This window comes from Podarcis raffonei, chromosome 18, assembly GCF_027172205.1.
Source record: "Podarcis raffonei isolate rPodRaf1 chromosome 18, rPodRaf1.pri, whole genome shotgun sequence".
In the NCBI taxonomy this organism is placed as follows: domain Eukaryota; kingdom Metazoa; phylum Chordata; class Lepidosauria; order Squamata; family Lacertidae; genus Podarcis; species Podarcis raffonei.
The window spans coordinates 11,012,788-11,029,451 of NC_070619.1; the positions used below are offsets into that span (position 1 = coordinate 11,012,788).

Consider the following 16,664-nt stretch of genomic DNA (forward strand, 5'->3'; position numbering starts at 1 on the left):
AAACAAACGACGTATAAGATTAAGCAAAGCTATCATCACAATAGCTCCTTTCCTTGATCAAGAGGAGACTCTTGAGAGTCCCATGGACTGCAAGAAGATCAGACCTCTCCATTCTTAAGGAAACCAGCCCTGAGTGCTCACTGGAAGGACAGATCCTGAAGCTGAGGCTCCAAGACTTTGGCCACCTCATGAGAAGAGAAGACTCCCTGGAAAAGACCCTGATGTTGGGAAAGATGGAGGGCACAAGGAGAAGGGGACAACAGAGGACGAGATGGTGGGACAGTGTTCTGGAAGCTACCATCATGAGTTTGACCAAACTGCGGGAGGCAGTGGAAGACAGGAGGGCCTGGCGTGCTCTGGTCCAGGGGGTCACAAAGAGGCGGACACGACTAAATGACTCAACAACAACAACAAATCATCACAATTTCCATTTTCAAGGCCCACCCCCCAGAAGTTATTTTCTTATTTTTTTTGGCGGGGGGGGGGGAACAAGAGGAACTGGAAATGCAGCTGGAATCCTATTGGGGGACCAAAGATTAGCTCAAGGAAGTTATTAGGTTTCAATTCCCCACCTTCCCTGAATATTTGGCTGAGATCCTACAACATTTGCAGACGCACAGGTTTTCCTGTTCTATATCTAAGAGGCGGCATTCTTCCTCTCTCAGGAGAGAATGCCTCTCCGATATAGAGGTATTTTCTCCCATGTCTTGCATGCGGTGAGAAAACGCTACTCATAAGACCAAGGCTATAATATATAATAAATATAAATTTACATGAAGGTAAAGGGACCCCTGACCATTAGGTCCAGTCGTGGCCGACTCTGGGGTTGCAGCGCTCATCTTGCTTTATTGGCCGAGGGAGCCGGCGTACAGCTTCCAGGTCATGTGGCCAGCAGGACTAAGCTGCTTCTGGCGAACCAAAGCAGCGCACGGAAACGCCGTTTACCTTCCTGCTGGAGCGGTACCTATTTATCTACTTGCACTTTGACGTGCTTTCAAACTACTAGGTTGGCAGGAGCAGGGACCAAGCAACGGGAGCTCACCCCGTCGCGGGGATTCGAACCGCCGACCTTCTGATCGGCAAGTCCTAGGCTCTGTGGTTTAACCCACAGCGCCACCCGCATCCCATAAATTTACATAAATGCAATAAATAAATGGCTCAAGGCTGGAGAGCAAATCCAGTTTTGGGGGACAAAGGGGAATCCCATCAACTGCTTGGTATCGCTTGACAAACTGCCTTTCTGCTAGGATGGGGTGGTAGTGCAGTAAGCAGTGGGGGGAAACCCCACTATAAATAAGTCAGAAATTAAATCGTCATAACAAAAGAGGGGGGGGAACCACTACAGAAAACAGCTTAGAAATTTTTTTTGCTCTCTGGCGCCATCTGGTGTTGCATGTTTATAATGCATTCAAAACGCTGTTTCTTGACTAGTGTAGCTGAGTCCAGGGTCAAAATGCCAGCAGCTCTGTCTTGGGACAGACAAAGCCTGGGAAATACCCAGCTGTGGCTGCCGGGGCCGTGTCCCCCTATAGCCTTATTAGACTTTGCCGACTGGTGGGGTCTGCGTTGCTCCCGGACGGGAGGAAGGGAGTCAAATGACACCGAGGTTGATTCAGAGAAAGAGTTTATTCTGCTCTCCGGATAGCAGAAGGCACTTGCGTGGTCGGTTCCCAGCAAGTCCAAAGAAATGAGAGATTTCATGCAGTCCTCAGGCACCCTCTCCCCCCTTCCCCAGGAATCCAACCACGTCAGCTTATACACGTAAGTTGACATCCATGACCATAAACAGATATTCCTGTTCCGGTACTCTTATCTTGGGGCAGGAAGGTCACCAACTCTAAGAGCACTCCTGGCGCCGTTCCCAGGTCTCTTGTCAGACCTGACAAGGTCTGTGCGTCAGTGTGTAAGATAAGACCCAGATGTGCCATCCCTGCTCCACTCGGAACTGGCAAGGCCATCCATTGCCGTCACAGACTGATAAAGGAGAGGGCTTTGAGCACTTGTTTATACAGCTGTCTTTCTGTTTATATACTGACTCAAGTGCTCAAGTTAATGCATTTTAGAAATGCTCCCTTAGAGAAGGGAAAATGAGGATATTGGGTCCCATTTCAGACTGACTGCACAGAAACCCATTCCTTCACCCCCCAGCTCAGATACCCCCACCCCATCTCTTGGTGCCCTGCATGATAGAAACCCAACCCCCAAAGCTCACCGGATCGGTCTGGTACTCCCGACTGTAGAGCTCGTGGCAGTTGTTGAAGATGTACTCGTACGTGGAGTTGAGGCAGGCCTTCACGCAGTCCTTCACCACCTGGCTGGCTCGCGGGGGACTCTGAAGCTCCTGGACCTGCACAAGACTCGCACTCGTTACCCCTGCCCCGCGGTGGTCGCAAAAACCCAAAACAGGGGAAGCTCAGGTCTCTGGGCAAAGCTCAGGCCTCTTCCCCTGCCCTATTACAGTGGACACTCAGGTTGTAGCCTTATTGGGTCTGCGTTGCTCCGGGACAGGAGGAAGGAAGTCAAATGACACTGAGGTTGATTCAGAGAAAGAGTTTATTCTGCTCTCCGGATAGCAGAAGGCACTTGCGTGGTGAGTCCACAGCAAGTCCAAAGAAATGAGAAGTTTCATGCAGTATATATATCCTCCAGGCACCCTCTCCCTCCTTCCCCAGGAATCCAACCACGTCAGCCTATACACGCAGGTTGACATCACATATGTTCTTGCTCTGGTATTCTTAACCATAAAAGGGAATTCCTTCCCGTACTTCTGACCATAAAAGGATCTTCCTCTCCCTACTCTTATCTTGGAGGAAGAGGTGTCATCCCCGAGAACACGCTTTTGGAGTTGTTCATGGACTTAGGTCTGTGCGTCTTTTGTGGTCAGGACATAAGATAAGGCACAGACGTGTCTTCTCTGTTCTACTGGTGCAGTCAGGGTCATCCCTGCCGTCACAAACTGATAAAGGAGAGGGCTCTGAGCACAGCCGGGTTTTTGTTTATACATTGACTCAGAGCTCAAGTTAATGGATTTGCGCTAAGGAAAAATAAGGATTTTGGTGCAGTTTCAAACTGCCTGCACAGTCAGTTTTTGGGTTTGGGAAACCCATTCCTTCAGGGTTGCGAACGTGATCCGAGCGGGATGCACGTTCGCAACCCGCAGCGGCGCATCTGCGCATGCGTGGGTTGCGATTCGGCGCTTCTGCACATGCGCAAAGTGCAATTTAGTGCTTCTGCGCATGCACAACCCCCGAAACCCAGAAGTAACCTGTTCCGGTACTTTCGGGTTTCGGTGGGCCCATAACCCGAATAAAACACAACCTGAAGCATCTGTAACCCGAGGTATGACTGTACTTGGAAATGCCGTCGGGGACCGAAACTGGGTCCTCCTGCATCTGAGGCAGACTACGGAATTGTAGAGTCAGAAGGGACCCCAGCGGTCATCTAGTCCAACCCGCTGCCATGCCACTGAGCCGCACAGCTTCCCCCCCTCAAACTCAGCAGCGGCGCTGGGAAACGCAGACAAGTGCTCAGCTCCTTGCGGTCATTACCTTCATCCGGAAAAAAGTGATGCTGGTCAGGAGGTCCACCGTCGATTTGAGGTCCTGCAGCCGCTCTGGGCTGCTGGCAGGGAAGTTATTCTGCCGGGGAGGAAAGCAGAGAGAGGGCATAGGTCATTCCCCGCCTTTTTGCACTTCTAAACATAAGTGAACAACCCCCCACCTGGAGCCCCTTTGGCCAGTTTGCATTTCTTAGTTCAGAAAGTATTGCTCTCTCCTATTCTACTCAATTCAAGAGGGTTCTGGGAGCTTCTCTGCGTGAAACAAGCAGAAGGTTCGTGGTGTTTGGGTTATTCCTTCCGAGAAGCTGACTACAGCTGGCTTAAACTGGTCCCGTTATCTCTTTCTGTTAAGGTGATGCTGGCTATAAAAAATAAAGTCAAACCTTGGATCCTGAACGCCTCTGTTTTGGAACGTTTTGGCTCCCGAACGTCGAAAACCAAGGAGTAAATGCTCTGGTTTTTGAACGTCTTTCGGAAGCCAAATGCGCTTCCGGAATGGATTATGTTCAACAACCGAGGTTTGACTGTAGCGCCAGAAGGAGCCTGGGTTTCATTTTCTCTATCAATCTCTTTTCCTTTCATTGTGGCGTTCTGTTCCTTGTATGCTTATTGTTCTGTTTTAGACGTATTTTTTTATATATATAAATATTTTTTATTGGTTTTACATATAATCACATTAGGTAACCTCACATCCTTTTCTTTTATCTCTTTGGCTCAACTAAGCCTAACAACCTTCCTCCCTGTCTAATGGTTTACAAAATTAAACTTTGCATCATTGCATTTCCTTTCCTATCCTATCGTATCCCTTTCCTAAAATATTAAATTACTCAACCTGAATAGGTAGCAATTTCATCTTACAAATCTTCAGGTAACCTTGCTAGTGAGGTTTCACGTTCTCTTTCGATCTCTCTTCGTTCTGGTGTCCTCTATTTCCTAAATTACTCGTAGGAAAGATCTGCCTGGTCCAGCCTCACGTTTCTCACATTGCATAACCAGATATTACATCTGGAGATTGCAGAAACTACAAGCGAAAGCGTTTTGGAGCCTGAGCTCGCTCGGTTTCCTCTTCTCTCCTCATTCCTCTTTCCTTTTGTGTCGTCTGCTTGGCCTCTGTTATTTTCTCCTACCGATAGGGAAGCCACTTAAGGACTCTAGACGGGCTCTTGGATACCCCTTAAGGGAAAAGGAGCATTTTTTTTTCTTATAACAAGAGCATGCAAAGATGTCCTCTATTTCCTAAATAACTCATAGGAAAGATCTGCCTGGTCCAGCCTCACATTTCTCACATTGCATAACCAGATATTACATCTGGAGATTGTAGAAACTACAAGCGAAAGCGTTTTGGAGCCTGAGCTCGCTCGGTTTCCTCTTCCCTCCTCATTCCTCTTTCCTTTTGTGTCGTCTGCTTGGCCTCTGTTATTTTCTCCTACCGATAGGGAAGCCACTTAAGGACTCTAGACAGGCTCTTGGGTACCCCATAAGGAAGCGTTTAAGTTTTTACTCTGTTGGAGTTCTGCTCCGGATCAACACTGAGCTCAATTCCACGCTACCTTTCTCAGTCGCAAGCATTCACACACGCAGACGTACCCGGTACATAGAGAGATCGATCCGTAGGGAGTTGTGCAGCTGATCCAGAAGTTTGACAAACCGTTCTTTCTGCAAAAAGAGACAGGCCCCAAAAGCAGGTAAATGAAGTCACAGAAGGCGCAGTGCTACCACCCCCCTGGCCCCGCAAAAACAAACCTCCCACCCTATCCTTTTGTACTTGTTTCAAACCCTCCTCCCTCCCCTCCACCCTCTCCATTAGGGAAATCCTGGATTTTATTACTTGTTTTTTGGAGAGAGAGAGAGAAAATATGCAAGCGCCTTGGGGCAGGGACCTTTCACTGGGATGGAAAGCTAAGCACCTTCCTTATTGGAGCATTATATGCTGAGCCAAAACCTTGCTCCCTGGAGAGTAGAATTCAGAGCACCCATTGATTCTCCCCTGGGCGCCAGTCTGCAAACGGTTTAAACCCCCTCCTGATCTATTTCACCTCTGTTTGCTTGCGATCCTCAAAAGGGGGCAGGTAGTACCCTAGACCTGGGGGGGGGGGGAGAGAGATAATTCTCGTGGCTGAGGAAGAGCTCCCATAAATTCTGTCCATGAAAACAGCGCCCCCAGCCCACTTCTTCTGTTTTCAAAGGGGTCCCCTTTGAAGAAGGTGCAACAGGGGGTCTCTCTCTTCTCCTGGCTGAGAGTTTATGCTTGGAGCTAGCAGTTGTTGATCTCATGGGCTTAACACCTTCGGGACAAGCGCCTGATTTGGAGAAACTGCCATTCCTTCACCCAGGGAAACCCCGAACGCTTGCTTTGCTTTTGTGCATGCGAGCGAGAGTGGGCCATACCTTCCCATTATCCCAGCCTTCCTCAACCTGTGGCGCCCCAGATGTTGTCGGACTACAACTCCCATCAGCCCTAGCTAGCAAGGCCAGAGCTCAGGGATGATGGGAGTTGTAGTCCAACATCATCTGGGGACCCACAGGTGGAGAACCACTGAGCTAAGAGGACAGAGGGGAAGCACTTCCATAGAGTCTGCATTAGGCCCTCCAGATGTTTTGAGACTACAATTCCCATCACCCCTGACCGCTGGTCCTGCTAGCAAGGGATTGTGGGAGTTGTAGGCCAAAAACATCTGCTTGAGGAAGCCTGGTGTGAGCTGAGCTTAAGGCAGCCTTTCTCAACCTGCGGGTCCCCACATATTGTTGAACTACAACGCCCATCACCCCTAACTAGCAAAGCCAGGACTCAGGGATGATGGGAGTTGTAGTCCAACAATATCTGGGGACCCGCAGGTTGAGAACCGCTGACTTAGCTGGTCCCAGAGATGCAATCGTGACAGGGCTCTAGGGCCACTTCGTGTCGTTTCCTTTACTCCGGAAGAGGGTATTTTTTGGGGGGTGGGGGAGCCCATGTTTTTGACCCACGCAGGAAACAGAGATTGACCTGAGCTATGTGCCCATGACATTTCCACCAAGATATCCCCCCTCCCCACCACCAAAGACTCTTAGCGAAGCGGGAGGGGACGAAGGACTCAGCATTTTTGCGACATAGCATGCAGACAGCGAGAACAGTCCTTTAGGAGGAGGTCAGCCCCCCTCACCCCACCGAGCGACCCCCCCCAAATCTCCACCCACCCACCCAATTAAGCTAAGTCCCCGTACCCCACTATCTGCCTGACACCTGCTCTCCATGCCACCCCCAACCCCATATCTATGGCTCCCCACTCGGTTGCTTCCCTGTTTCTTGATAACGCCATGCATGCGCTCTTATGCGCAGAGCAAAAGGCTGGGGCGCCATAGGCAAAAAAAAAAGCATTGTGGGGCCCAGTGGAGAGGGCATCTCTTCCAACCCCCCCCCCAAACGCTGCACGGCGATATTAAGAAACGGATGTCAGGCCTGTCGTCACGACAAGCGGTTGTGCACTGTGGCAGGGAATGTGTATTGGGTGCCTACAAGTGTATGGGCAATCTATCTGGAAGATAAATGGTATTTTGGGGAGTTGGTGATCTAACACGGTTCTTGACACTTGTTAAATTCTTTGACGGCATGAAGAACAGCCGAATCAGTTGGGAGGGAGTGCTGGTGCTGGGGACCTTCTTTGATGTTGGACATTGCTTTTTTAAATAGTAATAATAGTAATAGTAATAATAATAATAATAATAATAATAATAATAATAATAATAATAATAATGGGACGTGGGTGGTGCTGTGGTCTAAACCACGGAGCCTCTTGGGCTTGCCAATCAAAAGGTCGGCGGTTCGAATCCCCGTGACGGGGTGAGCTCCCGTTACTCGGTCCCTGCTCCTGCCAACCTAGCAGTTCTAATTTCACCGCAGTGGACAGTGAGCTGTGGAATGGAAACAGTTCTGCAATGTGATGAATGGGACTTCTCCTAACATCCGCAGTCTGGAACAGGAGACAGACCTTTGCAAGTCAAGCTGTCGTCGTAAGCCTTGATTATTCATTGGGATGACCCTACTATAAGTCATAAGGCTCATTGAGATCAATGGGCTTAAAGGAATCATGTCCTTGATTTGGGTGGGTTGTAGTCCTCACTTGGGACGCGGGTGGCGCTGTGGGTTAAACCACAGAGCCTAGGACTTGCCGATCAGAAGGTCAGCAGTTCGAATCCCCGCAATGACGGGGTGAGCTCCCGTTGCTCAGTCCCTGCTCCTGCCAACCTAGCAGTTCGAAAGCACGTCAAAGTGCAAGTAGATAAATAGGTACCACTCCAGCGGGAAGGTAAACGGCGTTTCCATGCGCTGCTCTGGTTCGCCAGAAGCGGCTTAGTCCTGCTGGCCACATGACCTGGAAGCTGTACGCCAGCTCCCTCGGCCAATAAAGCAAGATGAGCGCCGCAACCCCAGAGTCGGCCACGACTGGACCTAATGGTCACGGATCCCTTTACCTTTAGACCACATTCTGGTCCACTGAGTGGAGCTAATCTCATAGCCTATGTTGTCCTCCCATTGTTTTTTGATTATGTCTGGGGGGATGGACACACATGGTCAACAAGGCCACGCCTTCCTTGGGTGATGTGGAAGGAGCTGTCCAGTCCTCTGGTGCTGAAGTGAGAAGCAATTGCCTGCTATGTTGGTACTGTGCGCTGTCCGATCGGCCAGTGCTGAAGCAAAGTTCAGCCTGTCCACTGTGCAGTCTCCCCAGGGCTAAAGGGACACCCTGTTGTGTACGTGGAAGAAGGGAAGCAACACACTAACCTTGCCTATCGCCCCAGGTAGCAAAATGTCTTTGGCTGGCCTCCAAGATCTGCCTTCCACCCTCAAACACAGACCAACCAAACACCCCTCCGCTACCCACTATCTCTGCTCCCCCCCTCCACCTCTAGCTGAGCCCTCCTTTTCCCTCAACCCGCCCACCCCCTACCCCACTCCACCCCCCCACCCCCCGGTTCCTACATCTCCCTTGACCGCTAAGGTTGCGAGAGACAACGAAAAAGCAATCCTTGCAACAAAAAGAACACGGTTGCGCATCCGCCACAACACAGCCTCCGTAGCACCCCTTAGCACCGGCACACAGAGGGTTAAAGCGACACAGTCTGGTTTTTTGGGGGAGAGGGAAAACGCCCAAATTTTAGGCTCTCTGAGAGGGAAAAAGAAGAAAGAAAGAAACACGGTTTGTACAAAGCCTAACATTTGATTTCTATCAAAATGATTTTTTTTTCTTTTCTTTTCGAAGCCGCGATGGAAGAAAAACGAGAGACCAAGAAAACAAAGACAGTCCTGTCCAGGGCTAAACACATCCCTAACCGCAAAACAGAATTGGTTTTATACAGAAGCAGAGCCGGAGGCTTGTTAACACACACTTTGTGGTAGCAGTCGGTAAATCAGACATTCCCCAGACATAAACTTCTCCCATATTTGTGCGATGTTTTGCTGTTTCGTTTTTGCAATCCTTTGACAAACTAGGCAGGGCTGTTGTTCTTAGCCTTCAGAATTGGGTTGGGTGCAAATTTCCCTCTTCCCCACAGCCCTGATTTCTGTTAACGTGTTGAGGCCCCATGGCCTCAACCACAGACCCCCAGTTTTGTGTGTGAACAAGCCTCCGGCCGTCGACTTTTGGAAAATGCACAGAGAAGAGAAAAAACCTGTTTTCAAAAACTCCTGTTAAGTTAAAATGGCGTGGCAGAGTCGTCGGGAAAGGGGCTCAATGTACAAGGTCACTTCCCTCAGTGCAACTGATATGCACCTCACCGAGATTCCCACACTCTCCCTGCGCATCAGAACTGAAATCCACATTGGTCTATGTGTCCCTGTTGCCATGTGGGCCATAGCTGTCAACTTTTCCCTTTTTTAAAAAGGGAAATTCCCTTATTCCTAATAGGATTCCTTGCAGGAAAAGTTGACAGCTATGATGTGGGCTTCCCTGCCTCTGACACTGCACCATGGGGTTTTGTAGTCTTCAAGCTGCACCAGCGCATGCTGGGCAAAGACTACAAAGACCGCATGCAGTGAGAGTGTGAGAAAAGTGGACACCGGCCTGCCTCACATCTGCAATTGGATCCATTTGGCTGCCTGCCTCTTTGTGTTTTAAGAGTGTAAGAATATCAGAAGAACCTGGGACCCGCGTAGTCTCACAGTGACCAACTAGATGCCCACGGGAAACCAGAAACCAGGATTTGAACCCAAGACCAACTCTTCCCACTTGTGATTTTCAGCAGCTGGTTTTCAGAAGTACCCCAACTGTTGAGGCAGAGCTATGATCATGGCTAGCCGCCATCGATAGCCCTCTCCTCCACAAATTTGGCCAGTCCTCTTTTAAAGCCATCTAAGAATAGAGGGCCTCACAGCCTCCTCTGTGTATGGCAGGGGTGTCAAACTCAAATTCATCGGGGGGCCGCATCAGCATTTTGGTCACCCTCAAAGGGCCGGTTGTTCAGGCAGCCGTTGGATCTGTCACATCACAGGATGGCATGCGCTCAATATAAAAACAAGTGGTGGTTTCCTGAATGCATGTAAAGTGGAGGTTTCCTGTGTAGAACGGCCGGCGCCGCTAGAGGGCAGACGTTCTCTGGCTTGTAGGCTGCCGCGCATGCGCTGAAGAGGCGGCTTTCTTGTGTCAAAAAAAAAAAGTGAGAATAAAAGGCGAAGGCTGGCGGCCGGCGGCGGCTACACGGGCCACATGACGAGGTCTGGCGGGCCGGATTCGGCCCGCGGGCCTTGTGTTTGACACCCGTGGTGTATGGGATGTGATACATACGGTAGATAGCAGTCAAGTACAACATATAGGGACGCAGGTGGCGCTGTGGGTTAAACCACAGAGCCTAGGACTTGCCGATCGGAAGGTCGGCGGTTCGAATCCCCGCAATGACGGGGTGAGCTCCCGTTGCTCGGTCCCTGCTCCTGCCAACCTAACAGTTCGAAAGCACGTCAAAGTGCAAGTAGATAAATAGGTACCGCTCTGGTGGGAAGGTAAACGGCGTTTCCGTGCGCTGCTCTGGTTTGCCAGAAGCGGCTTAGTCATGCTGGCCACATGACCCAGAAGGTGTATGCCGGCTCCCTCTGCCAATAAAGCGAGATGAGCGCTGCAACCCCAGAGTCGGCCACGACTGGACCTAATGGTTAGGGGTCCCTTTACCTTTACCTTACAACATTCCTAGAGTGGACATGAAAGGGGATGTTTGCTCCAGCCCGTCGGAACATCCTGTTTCCTCCTGGGCTGGGGCAAACCTGCTCTACATGTAAAACGACAGAACTGAGACACAGTCATCCTTCAAAAAATTCACATTCATCTGAATTTTCCAGTACAGTTCTCCAAATAAATGGTGCTTACCAAAATGCATTTATTGAGTGGAGAAGTGTGCCTAAATAACAACAACAACAACTATTATTATTATTATTATTATTATTATTATTATTATTATTATTTATACCCCGCCCATCTGGCTGGGCTTCCCCAGCCACTCTGGGCGGCTTCCAAAAAAATATTAAAATACTGTAATACATCAAACATTAAAAGCTTCCCTAAACAGGGCTGCCTTCAGATGTCTTCTAAAAGTCAGGTAGTTGTTGTTCTCTTTGACATCTGGTGGGAGGGCGTTCCACAGGGCAGGTGCCACCACTGAGAAGGCCCTCTGCCTGGTTCCCTGTAACTTGGCTTCTTGCAGCAAGGGAACCGCCAGAAGGCCCTCGGAGCTGGACCTCAGTGTCCGGGTAGAACGATGGGGGTGGAGACGCTCCTTCAGGTATACTGGGACTTTGACGCCGTTTAAGGCTTTCAAGGTCAGCACCAACACTTTGAATTGTGCTCGGAAATGGTGTACAAATAGGCATTGCTCTAGGGAAAATTGCTTGCATGTTAGTGTTGGTTGACTAACGTGTACCCTAGTAAAAGGTTGTTCAGTGAGGGGGGTGGGAAATATATTTAAGTGAAAGCGGGCGCGTCAGTGTGAGCGGTAACTGAGGCGCCGAGCTTGTCGCAACTTTCCAGTAGATTCCTTCTCCCCTTCGACTTCAACTTTCTGCCCTCCAAACTTTTCCCCTGCTCCCGAACCAGTTGCAACCCAGAACATGGTTCGCCAACCTGACCCCCAGACAGGATTCCCTTCTGACTGCTGGACAGCTCCCCACCTACCGTATTTTTCGCTCTCTAGGACGCACTTTTTCCCCTCCAAAAATTAAGGGGAAATGTGTGTGCGTCCTATGGAGCGAATGCAGGCTCCTTGGCTTCAGCGATAGCAACGCGAAGCCTCCGAAGCGCAGAGGGAGCGCTCCCTCCGCGCTCCGGAGGCTACGTGTTGCTTTCGCTGAAGCCTGGAGAGCGAGAGGGGTCGGTGCGCACCGACCCCTCTCGCTCTCCAGGCTTCAGGGATAGCAGCCTGAAGCCTTTGGAGCGCAGCGGGAACTCGCACTGCGCTCCGAAGGCTTTGGGATCCTTTTGCTGAAGCCGGGAGAGCAAGACTCTCCTGGCTTCAGCAGAGAGGGAGAGCTGCGCAGTGCCCCTTCAGCGAAGCGGGAGGAGAAATGGAAGGGGCTCCGTATCTCCTGCCGCTTCGCTGAAGGGGCACTTAGCAGAGAGGGGGAGATTTTTTTTTTCTTGTTCTCCCCCTCTAAAACAAGGTGCGTCCTATGGTCGGGTGCGTCCTATAGAGCGAAAAATACGGTATCTGGTGTGAAAGCTCAATTTCTCCATCGTGCTTTCCAAGATAAGGCTCAAAATGTCTCCCTAGCACAGCGCTTCACTAAGTATCCCTTCTCAGTCTTAGCAGGTGACAGTAGTTGCACTGGGGGAAATGTTCTTCGGATCGGCACCTTTCCAGACTTTGCCACGCCTTTCCCGCAAGGCACAAACCATCACCTTCCTGAAGCCTTCCTGACTTAGTCGCCGTCTTCGTACATCTATATATCAACATATTGAGGCCGGGGATGAACTGCATCACTCATAACAAAAGCCAGGAATTCTCCGAACATGAAAATCGGAGTTGCTTCAGCCCCGGAGGGAAGCAAGGAGATATTTCAGATGTCACTCCTTGATCGGTGGAAATTATTATTTCACATTTATCTTATGAGCTTTCTTCCATTGTGGAACGCAAGACGGTGTACATTAAGTCCTCAGACAATGTTTTGAAGAGCAAAAAAGAGGACACATTTTCTGACTTCTACTTTAAACTAAGGGTCGCTGTTGTGACAACTCTCCTTTTAAATACCCCTCCTACATGTAGGGGGATGCGGGTGGAGCTGTGGGTTAAACCACAGAGCCTAGGACTTGCCGATCAGAAGGTCGGTGGTTCGAATCCCCGCAATGACGGGGTGAGCTCCCGTTGCTCGGTCCCTGCTCCTGCCAACCTAGCAGTTCGAAAGCATGCCAGCGCAAGTAGATAAATAGGTACCGCTCTGGCAGGAAGGTAAACGGCATTTCCGTGCGCTGCTCTGGTTTGCCAGAAGCGGCTTAGTCCTGCTGGCCACATGACCGCATGGTCTAAACCTCGGAGCCTCTTGGGCTTGCCGATCGGAAGGTCGGCGGTTTGATTGTCATTTGTGGACCTTAAGGTCCTCTGCTGGGCATACCAGGAGAGGCGGTCCCGTAGGTACGTGGGTCCTAGGCCGCATATGTCAACAAGACCTGAAGAGGGAATGTCCTAGAAAAGGAGGACATATGGCAACCCTAGATTGTGGCCACCTCCACCTTTGTCCATGCCCACCATTGGTGTGCGGCCTCTGAACGGTGTCATCTTGTAGCCTTATTAGACTTTACTGATTGGTGGGGTCTGCGTTGCTCCCAGATGGGAGGAAGGAAGTCAAATGACACTGAGGGTTGGTTCAGAGAAAGAGTTCTTTATTTCTGCTCTCCGGAGCAGCAGAAAGGCACTTGCGTGGTCAGTCCACAGCAAGTCCAAAGAAATGAGAAATTTCATGCAGTATATATATCCTCCAGGCATCCTCTCCCTCCTTCCCCAGGAATCCAGCCACGTCAGCTTGTACACGCAGGTTGACATCACAGATGTTCCTGCTCTGGTATTCTTAACCATAAAAGGGTTTTCCTTCCTGTACTCCTGACCATAAAAGGGTATTCCTGTTCCTACTCTTATCTTGGAGCAAGAGGTCATCAACTCCAAGAACACACTCTGGCGCTGTTCCCAGACTAGGTCTGTGCGTCAGAGTGTGTCCAGGACATAAGAGAAGACCTAGATGTGTCATCCCTGTTGTACTGGAACAGTCAAGGCCATCCTTGCCGTCATGAACTGATAAAGGAGAGGGCTCTGAGCACTTATTTATACATCCCGTTTTTTGTTCATACATTGAGCTCAAGCTAATGGATTTTAGCTAAGGAAAAATAGGGATTTTGGTGCCTGTTTCAAACTGCCTGCACAGTCAGTTTTAGGTTTAGGAAATCCATTCCTTCAATCTCTCGGTTGAGGCTACCTTGTTGGGTTAATTGCGCAGTTCACGAGGCCAGAGGAAACATGTACACAATCCTGAGCTCCTTCGAGGAAGGCACGGCAATATATTTAGAAATGAACAGCACTCCTAATAACTCAAGTGCCTTAGGTCGACTAAGCCACGAGACCTCAGTCCGGTTGCAGGCTGTGACCACTTCTACAGAGGACTCCAACAAAATAGTCGCCGCAGAACAGGCCAGGTCGCATTCCCCACAATTTGCCTCTTATTAATTTGTATTAATTTAGCAGAGTTGAAATTAGACCATTTTCCCCAATCTTATTGGCCGGCTCCCAGTCGCACTGCATCATGGTTTTGGTAGCACATCGCCTTGCGTGCCATTTCTCCTCCATTTCTTCCCCATTGGGTTTCCGGCCGCTTTGGGACTACAGTCCCCATCATCCCTGACCACTGGTCCTGCTAGCTAGGGGTGATGGGAGTTGTAGTCCGACAGTGACTGCTGGAGAAATCCTGTGATTACCGTATTTTTTGCTCTATAAGACTCACTTTTTCCCTCCTAAAAAGTAAGGGGAAATGTGTGTGCGTCTTATGGAGCGAATGCAGGCTGCGCAGCTATCCCAGAAGCCAGAACAGCAAGAGGGATTGCTGCTTTCGCTGCGCAGCGAACCCTCTTGCCTGTTCTGGCTTCTGAGATTCAGAATATTTTTTTTCTTGTTTTCCTCCTGCAAAAACTAGGTGCGTCTTGTGGCCTGGTGCGTCTTATAGAGCGAAAAATGCGGTATAAGGTCGCAAAGCCAGTGCTAAAACGCCAACGCCGATTCCTGCTCTGTGAAAACTGTCGCGGCGTTTCATGGGGAAGAGGAACAGCTGGTGCTTCTTCTTTTGCCGAATTTCGGACTCTGCAGCGATGGTTTTTTTTGGTAGGGCCCTCTCTACCGCCATGCACCCCCTCCCCCCGGGGGAAAAAGGAGAGAGTAAAAGTAAGAAATGAGTGTTCTACGCACCATCGGACTTACCCCGAAATTGGACGCGGCAAAACGGTCGGAGGCAGAGACGTTGGTAGAGGCAGTTGTATGAGCGTAATAAGCGTTGATGTTGGCCAACAGAGTGCTCATGACTGCTGGCACCCCAGGGCACATATATTTCGAAGACAGGCAGGCAAAATGCCTGGAAGAAAAAGAAAACATGGAAAGGAGGAGTGGGAAACCACAGTCAAGGCAACTCGGGATTTAGGAAAGCAGCTTGGCACCAGGGAAAGACAGCTGCGACAGAGACAATGGGACATAACCTGAGATTTCGACAGGGACTATTAGTATTATAGAAGGAGCGTCTCCACCTCCATCATTCAGCCCGGACACTGAGGTCCAGCTCCGAGGGCCTTCTGGCAGTTCCCTCCCTGCAAGAAGTGAGGTTGCTGACCTTGAAAGCCCTAAACGGCCCAGTATCCCTGAAGGAGCATCTCCACCTCCATCGTCCAGCCCGGACACTGAGGTCCAGCTCCGAGGGCCTCCTGGCGGTTCCCTCCCTGCGAGAAGCGAGGTTACAGGGAAGCAGGCAGAGGGCCTTCTCAGTGGTGGCGCCTGCCCTGTGGAACATCCTCCCACCAGATGTCAAGGAGATAAACAACTACCTGACTTTTAGAAGACATCTGAAGGCAGCCCTGTTTAGGGAAGCTTTTAGTGTTTAACAGACCACTGTATTTTAATACTTTGTTGGAAGCCACCCAGAGTGGCTGGGGAGACCCAGCCAGATGGGCGGAGTACAAATAATAAATTTTATTATTATTATTATTATTATTATTATTATTATTATTATTATTATTATTTGTGTACCACCCTATACCTGCAAGTCTCAGGGCAGTCAACAACATAAAATCACAATATTAAAACACAAAATACAGGAGGAGGAGGAGGAAGAGGCCCTCTGCCTGGTTCACTGTAACTTCACTTGTTGTTTATTTCCTTGACTTCTGATGGGAGGGCATTCCACAGGACGGGCGCCACCACCAAGAAGGCCCTCTGCCTGGTTCCCTGTAACCTCACTTCTTGCAGGGAGAGAACCGCCAGAAGGCCCTCAGAGACCTAGAAGACCTACACAGGTATCCCTGAAGGAGCGTCTCCACCCCCATCATTCTGCCCGGACACCGAGGTCCAGCTCCAAGGGCCTTCTGGCAGTTCCCTCCCTGCGAGAAGCGAGGTTACATGGAACCAGGCAGAGGGCCTTTTCAGTGGTGGCGCCCGCCCTGTGGAACGCCCTCCCGTCAGATGTCAGGGAGATAAACAACTACCTGACTTTTAGAAGACAGCTGAAGGCAGCCCCGTTTAGGGAAGCTTTTAACGTTTGATGTTTTATTGTATTTTTAATACTCTGTTGGGAGCCGCCCTGAGTGGCTGGGGAAACCCAGCCAGAAGGGCGGGGTATTAATAAATTTATTATTATTATTATTATTATTATTATTATTATTATTATTATTATTATTATTATTCCCACAGAGACTCACGTCATGGCCTGATAGATGGACTCCACTCCATATCTCATAGCAAACTCGTCCACGATCTCCTGGGCAGTTTCATCAAAGTACACTTTCCACGCGTCGTCGCCCTTTGCCTCGGGTATCTTCACCACGCCGTTGTTTTGGATGTCCGTCACGAAATGGAAGAGGTTCTAATGAGACATTCAGAGAGGCGGGGTGAGTGGGTTAAAATT

The 16,664-nt window shown here is 49.9% G+C and overlaps 1 protein-coding gene across 2 annotated transcripts in view; it reads right to left on the reverse strand.

The window, feature by feature from the left end:
* Positions 1-16,664, reverse strand: part of LOC128405689 (protein unc-13 homolog A) — a 124,073-nt gene that overhangs the window by 45,508 nt on the left and 61,901 nt on the right. For both annotated transcript variants that reach the window (XM_053372559.1, XM_053372558.1), the window contains 5 exons: positions 16,459-16,622; positions 14,975-15,125; positions 5,147-5,215; positions 3,549-3,638; positions 2,213-2,347 (listed from right to left, as the gene is read on the reverse strand). In XM_053372559.1, the coding sequence (XP_053228534.1) occupies positions 2,213-2,347; positions 3,549-3,638; positions 5,147-5,215; positions 14,975-15,125; positions 16,459-16,622 (609 nt within the window). The remainder of the gene's footprint in view (positions 1-2,212; positions 2,348-3,548; positions 3,639-5,146; positions 5,216-14,974; positions 15,126-16,458; positions 16,623-16,664) is intronic.